Raw genomic sequence first — 24,124 nt, 5'->3', positions numbered from 1 at the left:
GCACAGCCCTCCAGGTGTTTACAAGATAAATAACATGCTCCCAACAGATGAAAACCAAAGAGGAGTTCCCACTGTGGCTCAGTGGTAACGAGCTCAACCAGTATCCGTGAGGATGCAGGTTCAATTCCTGGCCTCACTCAGTGGGTTAAGGATCCAGCGTTGCTGTGAGCTGTGATGTAGGTCACAGATGCGGCTCTGATCTGGCTGAGCTGTGGCTGTGGTGTAGACCAGCAGCTGCAGCTAGGATTCACCCCTAGCCTGGGAGCTTCCATGTGCCACAGATGCAGCCCTAAAAAAAAAAGAAAAAAAAGAAAAGCCCAGAGAGACATACAATAATACAAGGGTGTGAATCAAACGAGCCAAGAGATTGTTCAGCCAAGAAGTCACACTTCAGATCCAGGGCTCGGTGATGGCACTGCCCAGAGGGCAAACTATTACAAGTTTTGCCGTGTACTGGTTGTTGACTCTGAATCAAGTCCGATAATTGCTTTAAGTCTGTTTCCTCATTTGTAAAGTAGGGATAACATAGGCCTAAAGGTATTGCTGTGAGAATTCAATGGATGAACTGCAGTTGTATTTATAAAGCAAGCAGGCATTTGGTTAAATGTCAGTTTTCATCCTTATAAAAACAGCTAGTTTGTGAGCACCTGACATGCCCTGCCTAAGTGTTTTACATTTATTTGCTCCTTTAATCTTCACAACGACCCAATAAGGTAGGTTCCATTATTCTCCTCATGTTACAGATGAGGAAACCAAAGCACAGAGAAGTTAAGCAACTTGCCCATTGTCCCCCAGCCAGAAAGTGGCAGACCTGGAACTTGAACCCCTAAAGCCTGGCTCCAAGCCCCAGGATGAATAACCCCCTTGGGAACAAAACTATAACATCCTTTAGGAATCATGAAAATTGCACCTTGGTTTCTTTGGGGGAAAAGTAGACCACACAGCTGAATGAGTCCAAAAATTAGCTGAGGGGCCAATTATAGGTGCGGGCATCTGGCCAGGATTCCTAGTCCTCTGAGTTTTCCCGGATTGGCTTACACACAGCTGAATTTGTGGGACGGGGAAGTGATTGGTCTTGCTAAAGCTGGTTCTTGTTGGCTAACCTCCTTCTCACTCAGGGACAGACATCAATTAGTTGCAGCCTCAACACAGGACACCTGTTTCTGGACTCCGCCCACTGAAAACAAGGCCTTTGTAAGAATACAAAGGGATAAGAGGAAAATCAGGCTGAACTGGTGTCTTGGGGACATGGTGTTGGAGTCGCGTCCACTCATGTGCCTGGCTTGATTTACGAATTATGGATAATCGCAAACAAACAGAAACCAGGCAGTCACACTTCTGGATGGAGAGATGCAAAGGAGCCTGGAGACACTGCTTGTTTCTGGGGAGGGGAGCCCAGAGTCTGGTTGGGAGGAAGGCTTCCCATTTGTGCAGCTTTGTTTTTACACCCTGAGCACCTCGGTCAGGGTTCTGGCAGGATACAGCTGGCACACTTGAATAAGGTGATGTAGGCGGGCTTTCCTACCAGGCCATTACCAGAATGGGAGCAGATGCCTGGAGACCCAACCAGTGGAGTATCTGGGCTGGGGCTGGGGCTGGGGTGGGTAGTAGAGAGGAGCTGTTGGCAGAACTGTACCTGGCTGGGTAAGGGTTGGGAATGGCCACCAGTGCCTTGGGAAGGGCTGCCCTAGGAGAACAGGTGACTCAGATCCTGGAGGTGGGGAAGGGCCATAAATAACCTCTACCTCCGTCTGGTCCTACCCTCTACACTCCTGCTGGCCTCTCTACTTGCTGAACCCAACCACCAGGCAGAGACGGGGGTGATTCTGCAGGGCCCAGAGCAGGGTGGAGATGGGCAGAAGGAGTCTCTGTAGAGCAGACTGGACTGCTGGACGGTAGGCATGGCTATGGTGGTACAGTGATGTAGTAGAGATACACATATTTGGGAGTTCCCGTTGTTGCTCAACAGGTTAAGAACCCGACTAGTATCCGTGAGGAGGTAGGTCCAATCCCTGACCTCGCTCAGTGAGTTAAGGATGTGACGTTGCCTCGAGCTGCAGTGTAGATCACAGACATGGCTCAGATCCCGTGTTACTGTGGCTGTGGTGTAGGCTGGCAGCCACAGCTCTGATTCGACCCCTAGGCTGAGAACTTGCTGCAAGTGCAGCCCTAAAAAGACAAAGAAAGAAAGAAGGAAAGAAATAGGTATTTGGTCTTCATCCTTAGTTCCTGGCCCAGAGTTCCTAAATCCTTGTAAAACTGAGTGATGGGAAATTAAGAGCATCTTTGTTACACTGTTTGATCCTAGTCCCCATTCCTGACATAGAGCTTCTCTAAAATCTTTGAATCTCCAGAGTGATTAAGGGTGTCTTTCTCTAGGTTAAGGAAATGACGGATGACTGGGGGCTGCAGTGGGGAGTCATCACCTGAACTGGAAAGGCCAGCATGATTAGAGGGTAAGAAATTTCAGCCCCAGCCCAGCCCACTTCTGGGGAGAGTAGAGGGGTCACCGATTGAGTTCATCACCCATTGCCGATAATTTAATTAATTATGCCTACGTAATGAAATCTCCAGGAAAACCCTAAATAAAAGGGTTGGCATTGGTGGCACTTGGGAATGTATTCCAGCATCTGGATGGTGGTACACCCCAGCTTCTTATGTACCTCGCCCTCTGGGTGGTCGTTTGTATCCTTTATGATAAATGGGTCATGGTAACGTGTTTCCTTGAGTTCTGTGAGCTGTTACAGCAAAGCATGAGGATGGGGTCAGGGGAGCCCCTGATCTGTAGCCATAGAAGCTTGGCGCACTGGGAACTGAATACATGACTGGCATCTGAGGTGGGGGCAGCCTTGTGAGACTAAACCCCTAACCTGTTGGGTCTACGAGAACCCCAGGAGGTTAGGGTCAGAACTGAATGAGAGGGGAGTTCCTACTGCGGCGCAGTGGAAACAAATCTGACTAGTATCCATACGGACGTGGGTTCGATCCCTGGCCTCCCTCAGTGGGTTAAGGATCTGATATTGCCGGGAGCTGTGGTGTAGGTCGCAGATGTGGCTCGGATCCCTCGTTGCTGTGGCTGAGGTGTAGGCCAGCAGCTGTAGCATAGATTGTCCGCTAGCCTGGGAGTTTCCATATGCCACAGCACAGCCCCCCACCTCCCGAAAGAACTGAATAAGAGGCTGTGGCTTCTAAAAGTCTCATGTGATACTTCTGCCCACCGTTCATTAAAAAAAAAAAAAAAATGCAGCCACACAGCTGCACCTAGGTTCGGGAGAGGCTGGGAAATGCCTTTATTCTAGGCAACGAGAGCAGGATTCTTCCAGTAAAGAAAAAATGGGGGCATTCCCCTTGTGACTCAGCAGGTTAAGAATCTGACTAGTATCCATGAGGATGCGGGTTCAATCCCTGGCCTTGCTGGGTTGGTTAAAGGATCCAGCGTTGCCCGAGCTGTGGTGTGGGTCGAAGATGCAAAGGCACGGTTCAGATCCCCTGTTGCTGTGGCTGTGGTGTAGGCTGGCAGCTGCAGCTCCGATTCAACCCCCTAGCCTGGGAACCTCCATGTGCTAAGGGTGCAGCCCTAAAAAGACAAAAAGAAAAAGAAAAGAAAAAAGAAAAAAATGGGAAGAATGTTTATTAGGTGTGTAACTAGCTACAAATGATAGTAATTGCATCTCGATTTATTGAGCACTTTGTGCCAGACACAGCGCTGAGCACTTAATAAATGTGGCCTGTCAAACAAGACTGTCCTCTTTTAGCCAGGAACACACACACACACACACACACACACACACACACACACACCCCTTCACTGTGAGCCATTGATGTGAGAAGTCTTTGTAATGTGACCCAGCAGGGAGGGAGGGGTAATATTCCCTCAGCATAATAAGGTCAGGATTACTGGTTCTCATGAAATTAAATCAAAATCATAACCAGGAGGAATATAAGTTTCTCAGGCAGAAGATGGGGGAAGGGCTGTTTTCAAAAGCAAATTCATCTCTATGGTTTGATTTTAAACACAACCGGAGAAAACCAGCCACTGCATGGCATGGACATCCCCACTGTTCCAGCTAACCCCATCCTCCTGACTCCTGCCCCAGAGGAGTCAACAAATGATGAGACCAAAGTCCCCCTGTCCCCCTCTGCGAGTCAGCAGAACCTCGGAGAAGAAAGCCTTTTGACAGTCAGCAGACTGCGGGAACTGTGTACTTAGCAATTTACAAAAAGGGGCTTCGACCAGGACTTTGACATTTTTACAGAGAAGGCTGATGTTTCATGAGTCGGGGAAAAGTCGGAGGTGGAAGTGGGCGGATCAGAGAGGAAGGGAGCATCGCAGGGCTGGCATTTTCATGCAACCCCAGGGTCATGCCCACCCACGGAGAAGAGAAGCTGACACTATTTAAAGACTTTCTGAAAGGAGAGTGCACAGGAGGGGTGATGGGTTAGAGGCTGAAGCAGTGGGCGATGATGCCCCAGGACTGGAGACAGCTTTGGGGTTCCTGAGCATCTGAGGAGACTGGACCTGAACTATGAGTAGCCGACCTGAACAAAGACCCCTGTGCCAAAACGTGGCACAGAAATATTGGTCTTGCCAGCCTTCAGGGACCCCACAGGCTTGATCAGAAGGCACATCAGGGTAACCATGTAGACCAAAGGCCAGAAGGCCTCTCCTAAACCTTTTTACCTGGATATGAATCCTGCCACCATTATACAAAACCAGAGCTAGGAAGCCCTGTATTACAATGGAGCATGACTACCACCCCTGCCACCATCCCCACCCCTCACGTGGAAGTCTTGGGTCAGGAATAATATGACTTCAGAAAAATTGTTCCTGGATTCCAATCATCATCCTCATTATAACCATCAGCATCTCAAAGTTGGCATTAGGATCATTAGGATCCAGGGGTTCCCCTCGTGGCTCAGTGGAAACAAATCTGACTAGCATCCATGAGGACGCAGGTTGGATCCCTGCCCTCGATCAGTGGGTTAAAGGATCTGGCATGGCCGTGACCTGAGGTGTAGGTCACAGACTGGTGGTTTGGATCCTGTGCTGCCGTGTCTGTGGTGTAGGCTGGCAGCTACAGCTCTGATTCATCCTCTAGCCTGGGAACCTCCATATGTGGTGAGTGCGGCCCTAAAAAGACAAAATATATATATCATTAGGATCCCGGGTCCTCTCTGCAGTCCACAGCATCAGCTTCCCTGAGGGGCACCTCCCTTCATGGTCATGAAGTGGGTGCCACTACTCACTGAGGCATCTCCGTTGAAGGGGGCGGTGAGGAGCTGCTCACATCATCATTAGCCTAGACCACCCCCCTCCTTGCACCTCATTGGTTCACATGCTCAGGCCCGACTTTGAATTAATTACTGGCAAAGCAAGAAGGAATAACCCTGACTGAGTTAGGCCGGTGGTTATCTGCCGGGCAGCATCTGTCTCACCTGGGAACCCATTAGAAATGCCAGTTCTTGCAGTTCCCATAGTGGCTCAGTGGTTAATGAATCTGACAAGGAATCATGAGGTGGCAGGTTCGATCCCTGGCCTCTCCCAGTGGGTTGGGGATCCTGCGTTGCCGTGAGCTGTGGTGTAGGTCGCAGATGTGGCTCAGATCTGGTGTGGCTGTGGCTGTGGTGTAGGCCGGCAGCTACAACTCCGATGAGACCCCTAGCCTGGGAACCTCCATGTGCCGCCGAAGCGGCCATAGAAAAGACAAAAAGACAAAGAAAGAAAAAAGAAATGCCAGTCCTTCAGCCCAATCTCACACCTGCTGAATCACAAACTCTAGGAGCGGCACCCAGAGGGCTGAATTTTCACAAGCTCTTGAGGGATTCTGATGCATGCCTTAAGTAAAGGTCTTCTTAAACTGCTTTCAAGGTCCAGGCGTGAGGATGACTTTGAAGGAAGGTAGGCAAGGCTGTGTGAAGGTGGGAGAGGGGAAAATGCCCACTTTGGTGGGCACTGCCGCTCCTGCAGTGGACCCAGGAGTCCCCACCTACAGTCAGGAGACAGTTAAGACTGAAGTCACCTCCTTAACCACTCTGCCACCCCAGAGGAAAAGGTGAGCCCAGTGGACAAGAAAAACAAAATACAAAAAACATATTATGTTATTTGACCTCACAGTTATCTTTTAGAAGAGATGATAGTTTCTCATTGTAGCAATGAGGAATTGGGGTTCAGAGAAGTCACTGCTACCCAGGTACACATGGCCACCCATCCGGGTTCTACCTTCTTGAGACATCCAATCTCTTGTCCATGTAATAAATGGTTGGAAACAAAAAGGAACACTTTGTGTTGAGAATTTTAGAACAATAATAAAACAGGCTAAAAGTCCTTGCTTGTCAAAGTGTAATAGCAGTTTTTATTATCTTTTTTTTTCTTTTTTTGTCTTTTTGCCATTTCTTGGGCTGCCTCTGCAGCATATGGAGGTTCCCACGCTAGGGGTCTAATCAGAGCTGTAGCTGCCGGCCTATGCCACAGCCACAACAACGCGGGATCCGAACAGCATCTGCGACCTACACCACAGCTCATGACAACGCTGGATCCTTAACCCACTGAGCCAGGCCAGGGATCGAACCTGAAACCTCATTGTTCCTAGTCAGATTCGTTAACCACTGTGCCACGACGGGAACTCCGAGTTTTTATTATCAAAAGGCCTAGCAATTCTAAACAATGGCAGCAGCAAAATATTCTTCCCCCAGTTAGTCTGAGTTCTAAAGACTCACTATAGGAGTTTCCGTCGTGGCTCAGTGGTAAATGAATCTGACTAGGAACCATGAGGGTGCGGGTTTGATCTCTGGCCTCGCACAGTGGGTTAAGGATCCAGCATTGCCCTGAGCTGTGGTGGAGGTTGCAGACTCGGCTATGGCTCCGATTCGACCCCTAGCCTGGGAACCTCCATATGCTGTGGGAGCGGCCCAAGAAATGGCAAAAAGACCAAAAAAAGAAAAAAAAAAAAAAGACTCACTATAGTTGCTGTTGCTTTAATACCAGGAATGACAGGAGAATAACTGTAGTTAGTAAAGAACCAGCCAGTGGTTACCAATGGAGCAAGGGAAGGGGGAGGGCAAGATAGGGGTATGAGATTAAGAGATAAACATCCATGTATAAAATACATAAGGATATATTGTACAACGCAGGGAAATAAATATAGCCATTATTTTGTAATAATTTTAAATGGAGTATAATCTATAAAAATAGTGAATCACTGGAGTTCTGATGTGGTGCAATGGGATCTGTGGTGTTTTGGGAGCCCTGGAGCACAGGTTCAATCCCTGGTCAGGCACTGTTAAGGATCTGGGGTTGCCACAGCTGCAGCATAGGTCACAGCTGTGGCTTAGATCTGATCCTTGGCCGGTGAACTTCATATGCTGCAGGGCAGCCAAAAAAAGAAAAGAAAAAAAAGTGAATTACTATGTAGTACACCTGAAACTAATATAATATTGTAAGTCAGGGAGTTCCCATTGTGGCCAGCGGAAACGAACCCGACTAGTATCCATGAGGATGCGGGTTTGATCCCTGCCCTTGCTCAATGGGTTAAGGATCTGGCATTGCCATGAGATGTGGTATAGGTCGCAGACGTGGCTCGGATCCTGCGTTGCTGCGGTGTAGGCCAGCCCCTGTAGCTCTGATTCGACCCCTAGTCTGGGAACTTCCACATGCCTTGGGTTCGGCCCTAAAAAGCAAAATAAATAAATAAATAAAATATAACACAAATATTATAAATGAAAAACTAGCAGAATTCCTGTTGTGGCTCAGTGGGTTAAGAACCCCACTAGTAACCATGAGGATGTGAGTTCGATCCCTGGCCTCCTTCACTATGTTAAAGATCTGGTGTTGCGGCAAACTATAGCACAGGTCACAGACACTGCTTGGATCCCGGGTTGCTGTGGTGTACATAGGCAGGCAGCTGCTGCTCTGATTCAACCCCCCTAGCCTGAGAACTTCCATGTGCCGCAGGTGCAGCCCTAAAGGCAAAACGAACAAACAAAAACTAATGCTTTTTTTTCTTTTTTTCTTTTTTGGCTGCCCAGCAGTACATGGAGCTCCTGGGCCAGGGATCAGATCCAAGCTTCAGTTGTGACCTATGCTGAAGCTGTGGCAACACTAGATCCTTTAACCTGCTGTGCCTGGCCGGGATCCAATCTGCTTCTGGTGCTTCAGAGATGCTGTTGATCCCATTGGACCACAGTGGGAACTCCAAAAATTAGCACTTTTTGTTTATTTATTTATTTAATTAGCACTTTTTCATAATTCCTCTTTTAATAAGCATAGTAGTCTCCATGTAGGAAGTTAATTCAGAGAATTCCCAGTTATACAGCTGGTCCCTGACACAGCTGGTCTCAACTCTCTCGGTTTCAAAATAAGTTTATGATAATGTGAAAGTAATGGGCACAGTTTATGATTCCAGCCCCTATGGTACTACGTATTTCTTATTTAAGCAGTGGATTAAAAAATAATTCAGGAGTTCCCATCGTGGCTCAGCGGTTAACGAATCCAACTAGGAACCATGAGGTTGAGGGTTCAATCCCTGGCCCCGCTCAGTGGGTTAAGAATCCAGCATTGCCACGAGCTGTGCTATAGGTCGCAGATTCGGTTCAGATCCTGCATTGCTGTGGCTCTGGCATAGGTTGACGGCTACAGCTCCAATTAGACCCCTAGCCTGGGAATCTCCATATGCCAGGGCAGCAGCCCTAGAAAAGATAAAAAGACAAATAAATAAATAAATATAAATAAAAAAATAAACCACCTTTCCTGAGTGTTGAAGGCACATCCCAACGCATGCACAGAGCTTCTCAGCAAAAAAAATGAAAACTAAAAAAATAAAATAAAAAATAGTTTGGTAATTGTAAAGACGAAGAAACAGAACTTAGCCTACTTCATTTCTGTCATTCTGCACATCTACTTACAGTTTTTATTTGTGTTTATTATTTAAAACAGTGAAACAGCATGTAAGTGGCAAGGTGTCATACTTCTGCTCCATCAGTGCTAATTGTAGTTCATGCAGGAAATATTTTATTGAATTTGAATGTCTTTAAAATTGAAATGTATTTCTACTTCCAAATTGTTAATGGTTTTAAAAGGGAAGAATGAATCAAGGAAATGATGATGATCATTGATTGTCTTTTTTTTTTTTTGTCTTTTTTTAGGGCTGCACCTGCAGCTATGGAAGTTCCCAGGCTAGCTACAGCTCTCGGCCTACAGCACAGCCATAGCAATGCAGGATCTGAGATGCATTGGCAACCTATTCCATAGCTCACAGTAATGCTGGATCCTTAACCCACTGAGCGAGGCCAGGGATGGAACCTGCATCCTCATGGATACTAGCCAGGTTCATTACCACTGAGCCACCATAGGAACTCCAATCATCGATTGTTACATGATTAATATGGAAAGTATTTTTATCATCTAGAGGAGGGGAGTATTTAAAAAATGATATATTTTGCAGAGTTCCCTTCATGGCTCAGTGGTTAATGAATGGACTAGGATCTATGAGGATGCAGTTTCGATCCTTGGCCTCGCTTAGTGGGTTAAGGATCTGACATTGCCCAAGGTGTGGTGTAGGTCACAGATGCAGCTTGGATCCTGCATTGCTGTGGCTCTGGTGTAGGCCAGCAGGTGCAGCTCTGATTCAACCCCTTTCCTGGGAACTTCCATGTGCTGCAGGTACGGCCCTAAAAAGACAAAACAAAAAGAAAAGAAAAATGGTATATTCTGGGAGTTCCCACCGTGGCTCAGCAGTAATGAACCATGAAGATGCAGGTTCAATCCCTGGCCTTGCTCTGTGGGTTAAGGATCCAGTGTTGCTGTGAGCTGTGGTGTAGGTTGAAGACACACCTTGGATCCTGCCTTGCTGTGGCTGTGGTGTAGACCAAGAGCTGCAGCTCTGATTTGACCCCTAGCCTGGGGACTTCCATATCCCATGAATTTGCCCCCCCGCCCCCAAAATATAAAGTGGTAGAAATACTTTGGAAAATATGCCAAAAAATGTAGTTTCTTAAAATGTTAAACATATACCTATCATATGAACTAGCTGTTCCACTTCTAGATATTCACCCATGGGACATGGAAGCCTAAGTCCAGAAATAAATGTGTGCCACACATTTCTTAGCAGCTTTATTTGCAATAACCCCAAACTGCAAGCAAGCCAATGACTAGCAACCAGTGAATGGATAAACAAAATGTTATTCCATCCATGCAGTTGAATGGGACTTGGCAACAAGGCGGCGTGAGTTAATCATACACACAACTTCATGAATGAACCTCAGAATAATTATGCTGAGTGAAAGAAGGTGGGAAAAAATGAGAACTTACTGTGTGATTTCACTTGGTTAAAAATGCAGGCTCTTCTCCTGTGGTAGAAGGCATACTAGTGGTTATCGGGTTAGGAGGGAGGGCAGGAGAGTCAGGAAGAAAGAATTATAAAGCGTGGGGTGGAACTGTGGGAGGTTACAGGTATATTCATTATCTTGATTGTGATGATGGCTTCACAGGTGTATACTTATGTGAAAACCTGTCAAATTATATACTTTAAATATGTGTGGTTTATTGTGTGTCAATTATACTGCAACAAAGCTTTTGTTGTACTCACCCCCTTGCCTTTTTTGAGAGTGTGGGAAAAGACTAATTACTTCCAATTACATTTTCCTGACAAATAAGTCACCATGCAGAGACAAGGCCACCAGAAGCCTTGGGTATATTTGGTGTACATATATTACACATACAGTAGCTTGGTGCCCGGCTCAGTAAATAGCAGTTAGAGGGATTATTAAATCAGCATTCCAGGTATCATCTGACTGGCAGAACTCTCTCTCTATCTCCCTGTCTGTCTGCCTGCCTATCTATCTATCTATCTATCTATCTATCTATCTATCTATCTATCTATCTTTTTTTATGGCCGAACCTTCGACATATGGAGGTTCCCAGGCTAGGGGTCAATCAGAGCTGCAGCTGCCGGCCTAAGCCAGAGCCACAGCAATGCAGGATCCTGGCCGCATCTGCGGCTTTGCTGGATCCTTAACACACTGAGTGAGGCCAGGGATCAAACCCGAATCTTCACGGTTACTAGTTGGGTTCTTAACACACTGAGCCACAAGGGGAATTCAAGAAATCTCTATTTAGACCAGAAGTTGCAAACTCAGAGGTGTTTGGGGCCATACAGGTGGAATCAATGAAGCAAAGTGAGATAAGCATATGAAATTGGAAATGGCAGAGACTATGGCCAAAATAATCTATGTCCAGTCCAAATGCATCCAAATTCTAAGTGTTAAACAGCCAACAATGGTGGGCTGAATTAGGCAAGTCTGGCAGGTGGGGTCATTGCACTATCCCTACAGCTAGATGCCCCATGTCAAGTAGGTCCATGACAACTAGTGATTCAATAGCAGCAGCTGACATTTTATGAAATACTTCTATTTGGTCCTCCCAACCACCCTTTATGCTTGATAGGATTATCTCCACTTTCTGGATGAGGAAACTAAGGTTCAGAGAAGTCAACAAGACTCCAGCCCAGGGCTAGTGACACTAAGAACTCCATCTTGCTTCTTCCTGCCCTAGCCTGTTTTTTGCTCACCCAGCTACACCTATGATTATATTAGCTTTGTTTACTCCCATGGAGAAAGCTCAACCAGCTCTTTCTTCCCACCGTGGTCACCTCAGGGGCCAAGGATATTTTGGAAGGAGAAAGAGCTCAAGAAGCCCTCTGGTAGTCATTCCAGGAAAAAAAAGGGCTGGAGACACATACTTATGACGCCAGGTTTTGTTTTGTTTTGTTTTGTTTTGTTTTGTTTGTAGTATATTCCCTTTGTAAAGAGGTCATCTGTGTCTGAATATCCTGAATAATGCAGGTATGTTCACTTTAAGAAAACTGTCATTGGGAGTTCCCATCATGGCTCAGTGGTAACAAACCCAACTAGTGTCCATGAGGATGCAGGTTCAATCCCTGGCCTCGCTCAGTGGGTTAAGGATCTGGTGTTGCCTGAGCTGTGGTGTAGGTGGCAGACGGGGATCAGATTCCAGGTTCCTGTGACTGTGGCATAGGCCAGCAGCTGCAGCTCTGATTCGACCCCTCGACCCCTAGTCTGGGAACTTCCATATGCAGTTGCAGCCCTAAAAAAAAAAGCAAAAAAAAAAAAAAAAAAAAAAACGAGAGAGAGAGAGAGAGAGAGAGAGAGAGAGAGAGAGAGAGAGAGAGAAAGAGAGAGAGAGAGAGAGAGAAAACTATTATGTAGAGTCAGTAATTATATAATGTCTTTATATGGCAACGGATAGTAACCAGACTTACCATGGTGATCATTTTGAAAACATGTTGGAGGTCAATTAGACTTCAAAAACAAATAGAAAAATAGGTCATATTTGTGGTTTTCAGAGGTGGGGATGGGGAGGAGGAACTGGATGAAGGCAGTCAAAGGGTATAAACCTTAGTTATAAGAGCTATACATACATAGAAATAGGTAGGCATGTAATGTACAACACAATAAATGTAACTAAGGAGTGCCCACTGTGGCTTGACAGGTTATGAACCTGACTGGCATCCATGAGGATGCACATTCCATCCCTGGCCTCTCTCAGTGGGTTAAGGATCCAGCATTGCCACAAGCTACAGTCACAAGATGTAGGCCACAGATGCGGCTTGGATCCAGCATTTCTGTGGCTGTGGTGTAGGCTGGCAGCTGCAGCTCTGATTCAACCCCCTAGCCTGGGAACTTCCCTATGCCATGAGTGCGGCCCTAAAAAGAAAAAAATGTATATAAAACTAACACCGTTGTATGTTATATATGAAGGATGTTAAGAGTAAAATCCTAAGAGTTCTCGTCACAAGGAAAAAATAATGTTTTTCTATTTCTTTAATGTTTTTTCTCTATGAGATGAGAAAACTAAACTTATTATGGTCATCATTTCATGATATATGTAAGTCAAATCATTGCACTGTACACCTTGAACTTACACAGTGCTGTATCTATTATATCTTAATAAAGCAGGAAGAAAAAAAATAAGCGTGCTAATCCCATTTATGAAGGCTCTGCTCCCTTGACCTAATCACATCCTAAAAGCCCAATCTATCACCATCATCCTGGGTGTTAGGATTCCAACATGTGAATTTGGGGGAGACACGTACAGATTATAGCACCTTTCTTGACACCAAAAGATAGGATTCCCCTCCTCCCAACAAAAACCGTTATGTAAGAACTTAAACCTGGGAGTTGTGTTGTGGCGCAGTATTAACAAACCCAACTAGTATCCATGAGGATGCAAGTTCAATCCCTGGCCTTGCTCAGTGGGTTAAGGATCCAGTGTTGCTGTGAGTTGTGTTGTAAGTAGCAGACGCGGCTTGGATCTGGTGCTGCTGTGGCTGTGGTGTAGGCTGGCAGCTGCAGCTCTGATTCGACCCCAGGCCTGGGAATTTCTATATGCCAGGAGTGAAGCCCTAAAAGACCAAAAAAAAAAAAAAAAAAAAAACTTAAACCTGCAAAACAGATTTGTTTATTCATTCTGCAAATACTTACATCTGGTGTGTGACAGTCTTAACAGTTGATGGGCTCACTACATGCCAAAACATCCATCAAGTCGAGGGGCCTTGGGCTGGTTGCCCGTGAGTCAACCCTGGAAGAGGCCCCAAAATTTGTTGCCAAAACTCGGCCTCTCTCCACTGATGCTGAATAGAAACACAGAAACAGAGTTTTGGGTGAAAAAGTTTTGGGTGTTGCTTTGCCAGGCAAAGGAGGCCACAGCAGGGGAGTTCCGTCATGGCTCAGTGGTAACAGTTTCCATGAGGATTCAGGTTTGATCCTTGGCCCTGCTCAGTGGATTAAGGATCCAGTGAGGATGCCATGAGCTGTGGTGGACGCAGCTTGGATCCTGCATTGCTGTGGCTGTGGTGTTGGCCAGCAGCTGTAGCTCTGATTTGACCCCTAGCCTGGGACCTTCCATATGCTTCGGGTGCGGCCCTAAAAAGCAAAAACAAAGAAATAAACAAACAAACAAAAAAACAGCCACTACCTAAAACCCAGAGATTTTCTGTAGTCAATTTATTTACAATAAATAAATAAACAGAAGCCATAGCAAGCTAATGCCTTAAAGACTGTTCCCTCCCTTGGGAGAGAGATTAGGAAGTGGTTTTATAGTTCGGGAGTAGAAAATAGGGCCACAGATAAGGATCAGGGTAGATGCAAGCTTTTATTCTTCTTCAAAGCTGGTGTTCAGTGGCTCCAGGACTGGTTCTGGTGGTCCTCTTTCATTCTGTAAGGAAGAAGCCTTCATCAAGTCGTTAACATTGTTGGGGGGTTTGAGTTCTGCAGACCCAAGAGCTCAAAGATATTGTTATGGGTATTCCTTGAGGGGGAACCAGGTCCCTACCCCAAGGCTGCACTGCTGTTGCTTGACTGCTCCTCCCTTGTCTCTGCATCCCCTCCCTTCCCTGAACAGCAACTGTTTGAATCTGCTCTTTGGAACTCTGGGAAGGTCTTGGAGGCTGAGGCTTATTCCCTCAACACAAGAAATGGGGTCCTGCTTGGTTTCAGTAAGGGCTTCAACAAGTGAATGGGGGTGAGGGGAGCCACAAACCTTCAGTTCATAGTGGTTCCCATTCCCATTCCCATTTTTTTTTTTTTTTTTTTCCTTTTTCTAGGGCCACACCCGCAGCATATGGAGATTCCCAGGCTAGGGGTCGAATCAGAGCTGTAGCCACCAGCCTACACCACAGCCATAGCAACACCAGATTCAAACCACGTCTGCAACCTACACCACAGCTCACCGCAATGCCGGATCCTTAACCCACTGAGCAAGGCCAGGGATTGAACCTGAAACCTCATGGTTCCTAGTCAGATTTGTTAACCACTGAGCCATGACAGGAACTCCACCATCCTCATTTTATAAACAAGAAAAATAAAGCAGCAGGCACAGGCAGTGGTAAAGAAAATAGATGCTCTCCTCACCCTCCCGAGGTTACAGTTTGGTGGGAGAGGCTGATATGAAATTACAAAATGCTGTCATCTCTGTGGATGAAAGCAGGGGGAGTTACGCAAGCCTAGGGAAGTGGAACTCCATCTGGTTTAGGGAGTCAGAGAAAGGGACTTTCCTGGGGAAGTGCTGGATGAGCTGAGAGGGGTGTGGAGTGGAAGGCCCAGAGGCAGACAGGAGCAAGGCATGTTCTAGAAACTGAAGGCATGCGGACATTGTGCCGAAAGGCAACGGAGACCCCAACGGAGGAAAATGGCTGAATTGGGGGTGTGTTTTGAAGATGGGTCACTCAAGGGGACAGAGAGGAGCAGGGGACAGCCCAGCACGAGTGCCTGTGTCCCTCAAACTACTGATGGGAGAAAAGCAGAACAGCAGCAACGGTGACAGCCCTGGCAGCGTCACTGATACCCCAGCCTGAGCTGCTCTGGGACTCAGAAAGTCTTAGATTTTGAGGGCTCCTCAATGGCTTATTGGCTGTGTGTCCCTCTGCAAATGGCTTGCCCTCTCTGGGCCTCTGGGTCTCTGGATGGACTGGGAGAGGTAAGGCTGCAAGGCTCTGAGCTGCCTTCTCAGCATTTCTCAGCAGGCCCTGGGCTGCCCTGAAATTTCAGCAGTCTGCGTGCCATTGCCTTTTCCTCCTGGCTTCTGAGTCCCCAGGGCAAAAACCAGGCCCCACCCAGCCAACTCCAGCTCTTAAACACAGCCCTTCTTAGGAGAGCATTTCCCCTCCCCCAGGATCTCACTGCTTCTTGAGCCCAGGCTTGTCCAGGATTACTCCAGGTGCTTGTGTTTGCTAAATTCAAATCCTGCTTCTACCACATCCTAGCTATGAACTTCGACAAGGGACCGGCATCTCTGAACCTCAGTTTTACCATCTGCATCATGAGGATTTGTTGGGATTCAGTGAGATCTTACAATACACAGTGTTCAACCCATGTTTGGGGCACAGCAACCCCAAATAACTGTTTTCTTTTCTTTTACTTTTTTTGATTTTTAGGGACACACCTGAGGCATATGGAGGTTCCCAGGCTAGGGGTCCAGTCGGAGCTACAGCTCATGGCAATGCCAGATCCTTAACCCACTGAGCAAGGCCAGGGATCAAACCCACAACCTCATGGTTCCTAGTTAGATTTGTTTCTTCTGAGCCATGACTGGAACACCAACTGTTTTCTTTTCTTTTTTTTTTTTTTGCCTTTTGTCTTTTTAGGTCTCCACCGGTGGCATTTGTGTGTGTGTGTTTTCATTTTTAAAAGACATTTAATTATATAATATTCAACACATGTCATATAACATATTCATTCCAAAAACATTTATTTTTTGTTTTTTGGCCTCACATGTGGCATGTGGAAGTTCCCGGGTCAGGGATCAAACCCGCACCTTAGTGGTGACCCGAGCCACTGCAGTGACAACACTGGATCTTTGACTTGCTGTGCCACAAGGGAACTCTCAGAAACATTTACGAAGGATCTGCTGGATACCAGTCCCCGTTGTAGATGCTGAGGGTACAGCAGGAACTTAGATCTAATTGCTGCCTTTGTGAGCTTACCTTGTAGAAAGATCGATAGACAATATGCAAATAAAAACTGATACTCTTTTCATCTCTCACATGGTAGTAAGTATTCCAGGAAAATTTAAATTAGGAAAGAAGTACAAGGGAGCACAGAGTGAATGATAAGGGGTATAACTGTAAAGACTGTAACCTTAAAAATCTTCACTGAAGAGGTGACCTTTGGACAAAACCCCTAAATACGTTATAAAACATAATCACAAAATAAACATCATCCATGAGCCCACCTCCTAATTTATGAGCTGGAGCATTATCTCTTCTGAAGCCATGATTTGATTTGATTTGATTTTTTGTCTTTTTGTCTTTTCTAGGGCCACACCTGCAGGATATGGAGGTTCCCAGGCTAAGGGTCCAGTCGGAGCTGTAGCCACCAGTCTATGCCACAGCCACAGCTACGCCAGATCCAAGCCGCATCTTCGACCTACACCACAGCTCTCGGCAAAGCCGGATTCTTAACCCACTGAGCAAGGCCAGGGATTGAACCCGCAACCTCATGGTTCCTAGTCAGATTCGTTAACCACTGAGCCATGACAGGGACTTCTGATTTTTTCTTTTTTTTTTTTTTTTTTTTTTTTTTTTTTGCATTGCTTTCCCCACATTGGATGGAAACCCTGGAAGCATAGGCTGAAGGTTACATAGGTGGGGAGTATGAGGTGGCCGCCAGTATCCAGTGCAGGCTGCTTGTGGCCAGATCCTTAGTGGTAGTTCCATCCATCCAGCTCCCCAGGGTTCCTGCCTATTTTCAGATCCTATCTCACTCACTCCCTCTCTAAGCTTCTAGATATCCTTCCCACGCATTCTTTTCTGCCTAAGTTACGTAGGATGGGATTCCATGGTTGGCTACCGATGGGCTCAGACCTTCAGGTGGTCCTGCGATATAACCATGTGTCTTTTCCTTTTTTTTAAAAATTTTTTAAATGATTTTTATTTTTTCCATTATAGTTCATTTACACATGTGTCTTTTCTTAAGCGTGTCTTTCCTTTTGGATGTGTATGACTTGTGTCTCCTCGCCCCCAACCTCCCCTGCCCAGATGGAGGGATATCTTGAGGGCTAAACACAGTGTGGGACTCAAAAACAGCTAGGTTGAAGGAATTCCTGTTGTGGCTCAATGGGTTATGAACCCGATTGGTATCTATGAAGACGGGGGTTTGATCCTTGGCCACACTCAATGGGTTAAGGAGCTGGCGTTGCTGTGAGCTGTGGTGTACATCAAAGATGCGTTTCTGTGGCTGTGGCGTAGGCTGGCGGCTATAGCTTCCATTCAGCCCCTAGCCTGGGGACTTCCATGTGCCCCAAGTGTGGCTGTAAAGAAAAAAAAAAAAACACAGCTGGTTCATAGACATGGAATTTTCCAACGATCGTGGAGCATCTTCTAGGCAACTAAATTGTCAGCCTGATATAGGCAGCATGTGGTTACCCTTTGTTGGCAAATTTCACATTAAAGTTTCAGATTTTTTTATTTTTTTACTTTTTAGGGCTGCACCCATGGCATACGGATGTTCCCAGACTAGGGGTCAAATCGGAGCTGTAGCTGCCAGCCTACACCACAGCCACAGCAATGCCAGATCTGAGCGATGTCTGCCACCCACACCACAGCTCACATCAATACCCATTGAGCTCACGGCAACCCACTGAGTGAGGCCAGGGATTGAACCCGTGTCCTCATGGATACTAGTTGGGTTCATTAACTGCTGAGCCATGAAGGGAATGCCTTAGATTTAAAAAAAAAAAAAAAAAATCCAAGGATCTGGCCATGCTGACCCCCAGTCCCACATGGCAACATTTGGTTAGAGCTGAGTAGCACCTACCCTCTTGGGATAGAGTGTGACTTTTCCAGTTATACACAGTCTCCACTCATCCCTTTTGTGTCCATGCATGCAGGTAGAAAAAGAATTTTCCAGATTCAAAGCAAGGTGAAGAAAAGAGAAGTTTATTGAGGCAAGAGACACTGTTAACACTGCAGGCTGACTTCCTGATAATCAGGGAGGGCCGACCCTGGGAGCATGGTCAAGTCTGTTTTTATATCCTAGAGGCAAAGGAGTGGGAGGAGAGGTCTCACCATACCCCTGCTGACCTGCTGATTGGTTGGGGAAGGATGGGGTCTTCTGATACACTTATTGGTTGGTTGGCGGTGTATAAGGCCCCTATGGGGGCGGAGTAAGGAGTGGGCCATATACCTTTCCTAGTAGGGGGCAGGAAGCAGTAAGCCAGGTGGCTGGGGTGGGGAGGTCCTCAGGAATGTTGCAGCGATTACAGTGAGATGTGTTGCATGATAAGTGTCTGGTAGTTCTTCTTTCAGCCGGAGGCTTTTTGAGTTTTATCTCCTTGTAGAGGCCTTGAAGTCCCATATGTATACATATTTTGGGTCATTTTAGGGCTGTACCCGCAGCATATGGAGGTTCCCAGGCCAGGGGTCAAATCAGAGCTATAAGCCTCTGGCCTACACCACAGCCACAGCAACACGAGATCTGAACCTCGTCTGTGACCTACACCACAGCTCACGACAATGCCAGATCCGTAACCCACTGAGCAAGGCCAGGGATCGAACCCGAGTCCTAATGGATACTAGACAGGTTCATTACCACTGAGCCACGACGGGAACTCCTTGAGCGAGTCTTTTAAGGCCATGGCTGGGGAGGGGATACAGCAGGGTGATATGAGCACAGTCTTTGGAGTTACTTACCTGGGAAAGTCCCTTAACCTCTCTGACCCTCCATCTCTTCAACTCTCAAATGGAAATAATAGTTCATAAGAATGTTGTAAAAAAAGATAAGTGATAAGGCCTGACACAGAGTCAGTGTTCACTAAAAGTTTATTGAAAAGTTAGGGGATTCTTGGAGTTCCCGTTGTGGTGCAGTGGTTAATCCGACTAGGGACCATGAGGTTGTGGGTTCGATCCCTGGCCTTGCTCAGTGGGTTAAGGATCCGACGTTCCCGTGAGCTGTGGTGTAGGTCGCAGACGCAGCTCAGATCCCACGTTGCTGTGGCTGTGGCGTAGGCCAGTGGCTACAGCTCCAATTGGACCCCTAGCCTGGGAACTTCCACATGCCACGGAGGCAGCCCTAGAAAAGGCAAAAAGACAAAAAAGAAAAAAGAAAAGTTAGGGGATTCTGAACCAGGGATATAGTAACTATTGGAATCAAGGCTATGGCAACTATGCATATAACAGCCAAGGTTACAGTGGTTATGGAGGCTATGACTACACTGGTTACAACAACTACTATGGATATGGTGATTATAGCAACCAGCAGAGTGGTTATGGGAAAGTATGCAGGCAAGGTGGTCATCAAAATAGCTACAAACCATACTGAATTATTCCATTTGCAACTTATCCCCAACAGGTGGTGAAGCAGTATTTTCCAAATTGAAGATTCATTTGAAGGTGGTCCTGCCACCTGGTAACAGCAGTTCAAACTAAATTTTTTGAATCAAGTCCCTGAATGGAAGTATGACGTTGGGTCCCTCTGAAGTTTAATTCTGAGTTCTCATTAAAAGAAATTTACTTTCCTTGCTTTTTTTTCTTAGAAAAAAAAAAAAAAGAAAAGTTAGGGGATTCTGAGATCTTAAATTTGGAAGGGCCCAGAAGGATGCCTGGCTAATAGCAGGTGCTTAGAAAAATGTGCCTTCTCTGAGAGTTACCACTGTGGCTCAGCGGGTTAAGAATCCATCTAATGTCCGTGAGGATGTGGGTTCCATCCCTGGCCCTGCTCAGTGGGTTAAGGATCTGGCGTTGCTGTGAGCTGTGGTGTAGGTCTCAGATGCGGCTTGGATCCTCCCATGTTGCAGTTCCTGTGGCTGTGGTGTAGGCAGGGAGCTGCAGCTCTGATGGACCCCTAGCCTGGGAGCTTCCATATGCTACAAGTGCGGCCCTAAAAAAAGAAAAAAAGAAAAAAAAGAGAGAGAGAAAGAGAGAAAAAGAAAATGTGTCTTCTCTTCCCCCCACTTCTTTTTCTTTTTTTTTTAGGGTCACACCTATGGCATATGGAAGTTCCCAGTCTAGGCCTTCCCCCCAACTTTTTGATTGCTGGGCAGAGTTCCTGGGTAAGAATGTTTTCGCTGAGTCAGAGCTGGGCAATCAGGCTATGGCACTCTCCACTGGGGCTCTGTAGGCTAGAAATAGACTGCTCCCAGATTAGCTTTGGGACATTAGGTAGGAGATGGGGGCCTGCCTGACACCATGTGGTTTATGGCTAGCTATACCCCTAATTTGCCTGGGACCCCTGGGCTTCTTGGGAAAGAACTGATATCCTGTCCAGGTGTGTGGTGCTGGACAGCCCAAGGGAAAGACACAGGAGGAGGGCAGCTGGCAGAGAGGGGCTGACTGAGGGTGGGGCCTGGAGATGGGAAAGGACGAGTGTTTGCGGGTCCGAGGCTATGTGCTCTCCTTCATCTGCATGTGGTCCTTTCTTGCTCTGGGATGGAGAAGGCTGTGGTGTGAGGGCTAGCAGGGGCTAAACTGCTCTGGCAAGGGATCTCCCTTTCTGTAGAAGCTCAACGGAAACACTGCAGGAGTCAGCAAAAGCCTCCTGGGCAGGGGAGTTCCCATTGTGCCTCAGCAGGTGACAAACTGGGCTAGTATCCATGAGGATGCAGGTTTGATCCCTGGCCTCACCCAGGGTTAAGGATCTGAGGCTGCCATGAGCTGTGGTGTAGGTCGCAGATATGGCTCAGGTCCCTTTTTGCTGTGGCCGTGGCGTAGGCCAGCAGCTACAGCTCTGATTAGACCCCTAGCCTGGGAACCTCTATATGCCATGGGTGCAGACCTATACAGACACACACACACACAAAAGCCTCCTGGGCAGACAAGCTGGCAGGGGGGGCAAGGCCTAAGACCCATAGACAGCAAACAACAGCTTGAGCCTTACCTGAGGCACCTCCTCCCTTCCGGGACCTCAGAAAGAGCCAAAGCAGCCATCAGAACCCAAAGCATCAGTGGAGAGGCCCATGTCCAAGATAGGACTTCTCTTTTGGGGTCGCTTGGAGCATCAAGCCTATAGGTACAGGTGAGCCCGTTATCCTCAAGGCTCATCTGCACCTATTCAGCATCTGCTCTGTGCCGAGCTCCATCCCAGGCATACAGTGGGAGCAACGAGCAAGAGTTTCAAGGAAGCAGGGGAGATACTAAGCAAGTGACAGATGAGTCCAGGGAGACTCGGAAGTGACATGGGTCCTGCAGAAAACAGGATGATGCATGGGAGTGGCTGGGCTGGGTGGGGCTGAGGGTCCAGGGTGGACCTGGTCCTTTGAGTCAGCATGGGAGGAGCTAGGGAAAGAGGGGGTCAGAGTTGTTTCCTCTCCCATCTTGCCTTATGGGGGCCCCGTCCCACCTGAGATGTCAGGTCCATGGAGTGGCCTGCCCAGGAGGGCCCTGTAGCCCCCTCCACAAGCCAACCCCAGCCGTCTCGGCTTAGGAGTGAGGTCACGAGAGTGGGTATCCTCAGAACTACTGGTGGGGTTTGCGATGTGCTTCTACCTGCCCAGGTAGGCCCAGGCAGGCCCAGGCTCCAGGGCTGGAGCATCACCTGTGACTCATCTCAAGTGGCGCTGGGGAAGCCACTTGCTACACCTCCTCCCAAACATACTCACACCGCTGGGCTCGCGTGCGCGCGCGCGCGCGCACACACACACACACACACACACACATGCATGCATGCACACTGCCCTGGCTCTAGGTTTCTAGGAGAGGGTCTGATCAGAGATGCTTATAGAAACAGGGGCTTATACAGAGTTCCTGTTGTGGCTCAGTGGTAACAAACCCAACTAGTATCCATGAGGACATGGGTTTGATCCCTGGTCTCCCTCAGTGAGTTCAGGATCTGGCATTGTTGTGAGCTGTGGTGTAGGTCGCAGATGAGGCTCGGATCCCGTGTTGCTGTGGCTGGTATAGGCTGGCAGCTGCAGTTCTGATTCCACCCTTGGCCTGGGAACCTCCATATGCTGCAAGTGTGTCCCTAAAAGGCAAGAAAGGAAGGAAGGGAGAGAAAGAAACGGGCTTGTGATCACTGGGGTGGCAGCAGTAGCCCTCGCCTCACAGTGGCTGTGATGAAATTTAAGGTTCCTTTCCACTGCTTCCTGAGGGCAGGGAGTGTGGTGCTTGAGGACATGATGTCAGCATTTCTTAGAGGAGTGACTTGGGCTGTCTGGCAGCCTCTAGAACACTTGCTCCAGGAGGTGGCAGTTGGCTGTGGCCCCTGGCATTGCGCCTTCTGCCTCAGAAGCACTTCCTTCAAAGTCCACTCAGTTTCTCCCTTTGCACCCCCATCTCATTCACTCCACCCAGACCCCTCTCCTCACAATTTTCACTTCCTGGGTCATTACTTTGCCTGGTTCAAAGCCTGACCCCCTGTCCATTTATTACCTGTCTGCTCTTCCACCACCTCAGCAGTTGTTTTTTTTAAAATTAATTAATTCATTTATTTATTTATTTTTTGTCTTTTTGCTATTTCTTTGGGCTGCTCCCGCGGCATATGGAGGTTCCCAGGCTAGGGGTTGAATCGGAGCTGTAGCCACCGGCCTACACCAGAGCCACAGCAACGCGGGATCCGAGCTGCGTCTGCAACCTACACCACAGCTCACGGGCAATGCCGGATTGTTAACCCACTGAGCAAGGCCAGGGACCGAACCCAAAACCTCATGGTTCCTAGTCGGATGCATTTCTGCTGCACCATGATAGGAACTCCACCTCTCAGCAGTTTTAGTTTCCTCTTCTGTCAAATAGGAAGGAAGAGTCTAGCTTCATACAGTAGTTAGCAGATTTTTCGTCTTGCAAATATTGTGGGAGTTAAGAGATATGGAGCACTTTGTGTCTGGCATATAATAAGCACTCAATAAATTGTAGTTATTTCACTATTATCTTGATTAAATATTTACTGAGCGTCTATTCTGCTAGGCGTTGGGGATTCGGTGGTGAGGAGAGCAGACAACATTATAGTTGATGAGGTAAGATAAAGGATGTGCAGCATCTGACATAGAGAGGACTCTAATAGATAGGGGGATCCTCCTCCCTTCCCAGGAGCATCCCCAGCTCTGAGAACCACTCTGGTCCTCAGTGTTTGCTGAAGCCTACAGAGCTGACATGGGCTGGAGGCTGAGAGATGCTTCTGGCTGGAGGAAGAGTCCCAGCAGTGTGTAGTCACCTCTGGGTGGGCCATGTGCCATCTAGGATAGTTTTCCCTGGGGAGGAGTCCTGCGGAGAAATCTGGCAGATGGGGGCCAGCTTGGAAGGTGGGGCTATGTCCTCTTTCATGCCCCCAGAGCTGCCCAGCCAGCTTCTAGAAAAGGGGTGTTAGGAGCTTGCCTTCTGTGGGTCCTCTTGGTTGGGCCCAGGTTTCCCTTAGGGCACTCTGACTCAGGTCTGACGCTTGGCAACAGAGGTGTTTCATTTCAACCACTCAGGTCTGGTTTTGCCATATCCACGCCCATTCTGGCATTTAGAGTTGCCACTCAGGGCTTCACTGAAGGCTTGGCCCTGAAGATCCCACTCACAGGCAACAGGCGGCACAAGCTGAGGCTGATGGCATCCTGGTCACTTCTAAGAAGCTCTTCCTTGCTCTGGACTCAATTTTTTTTTTAATTTTTAGATGTTTTATTTTTAAAGTTACAAAT

General features: G+C 47.4%; 1 protein-coding gene across 2 annotated transcripts in view; it reads left to right on the top strand.

Moving 5' to 3' along the window:
* SPPL3 (signal peptide peptidase like 3) overlaps positions 1-24,124 on the top strand; it is a 170,358-nt gene that overhangs the window by 10,924 nt on the left and 135,310 nt on the right. For both annotated transcript variants that reach the window (XM_021072705.1, XM_021072704.1), the window contains exon 3: positions 2,380-2,456. In XM_021072705.1, coding sequence (XP_020928364.1) covers positions 2,446-2,456 — 11 coding nt within the window. In that variant the 5' untranslated portion in view covers positions 2,380-2,445. The remainder of the gene's footprint in view (positions 1-2,379; positions 2,457-24,124) is intronic.

Source organism: Sus scrofa, chromosome 14, assembly GCF_000003025.6.
Source record: "Sus scrofa isolate TJ Tabasco breed Duroc chromosome 14, Sscrofa11.1, whole genome shotgun sequence".
In the NCBI taxonomy this organism is placed as follows: domain Eukaryota; kingdom Metazoa; phylum Chordata; class Mammalia; order Artiodactyla; family Suidae; genus Sus; species Sus scrofa.
The sequence above is the reverse complement of the archived record's forward strand: the minus strand, read 5'-3'. Positions and strand labels throughout refer to the sequence as shown.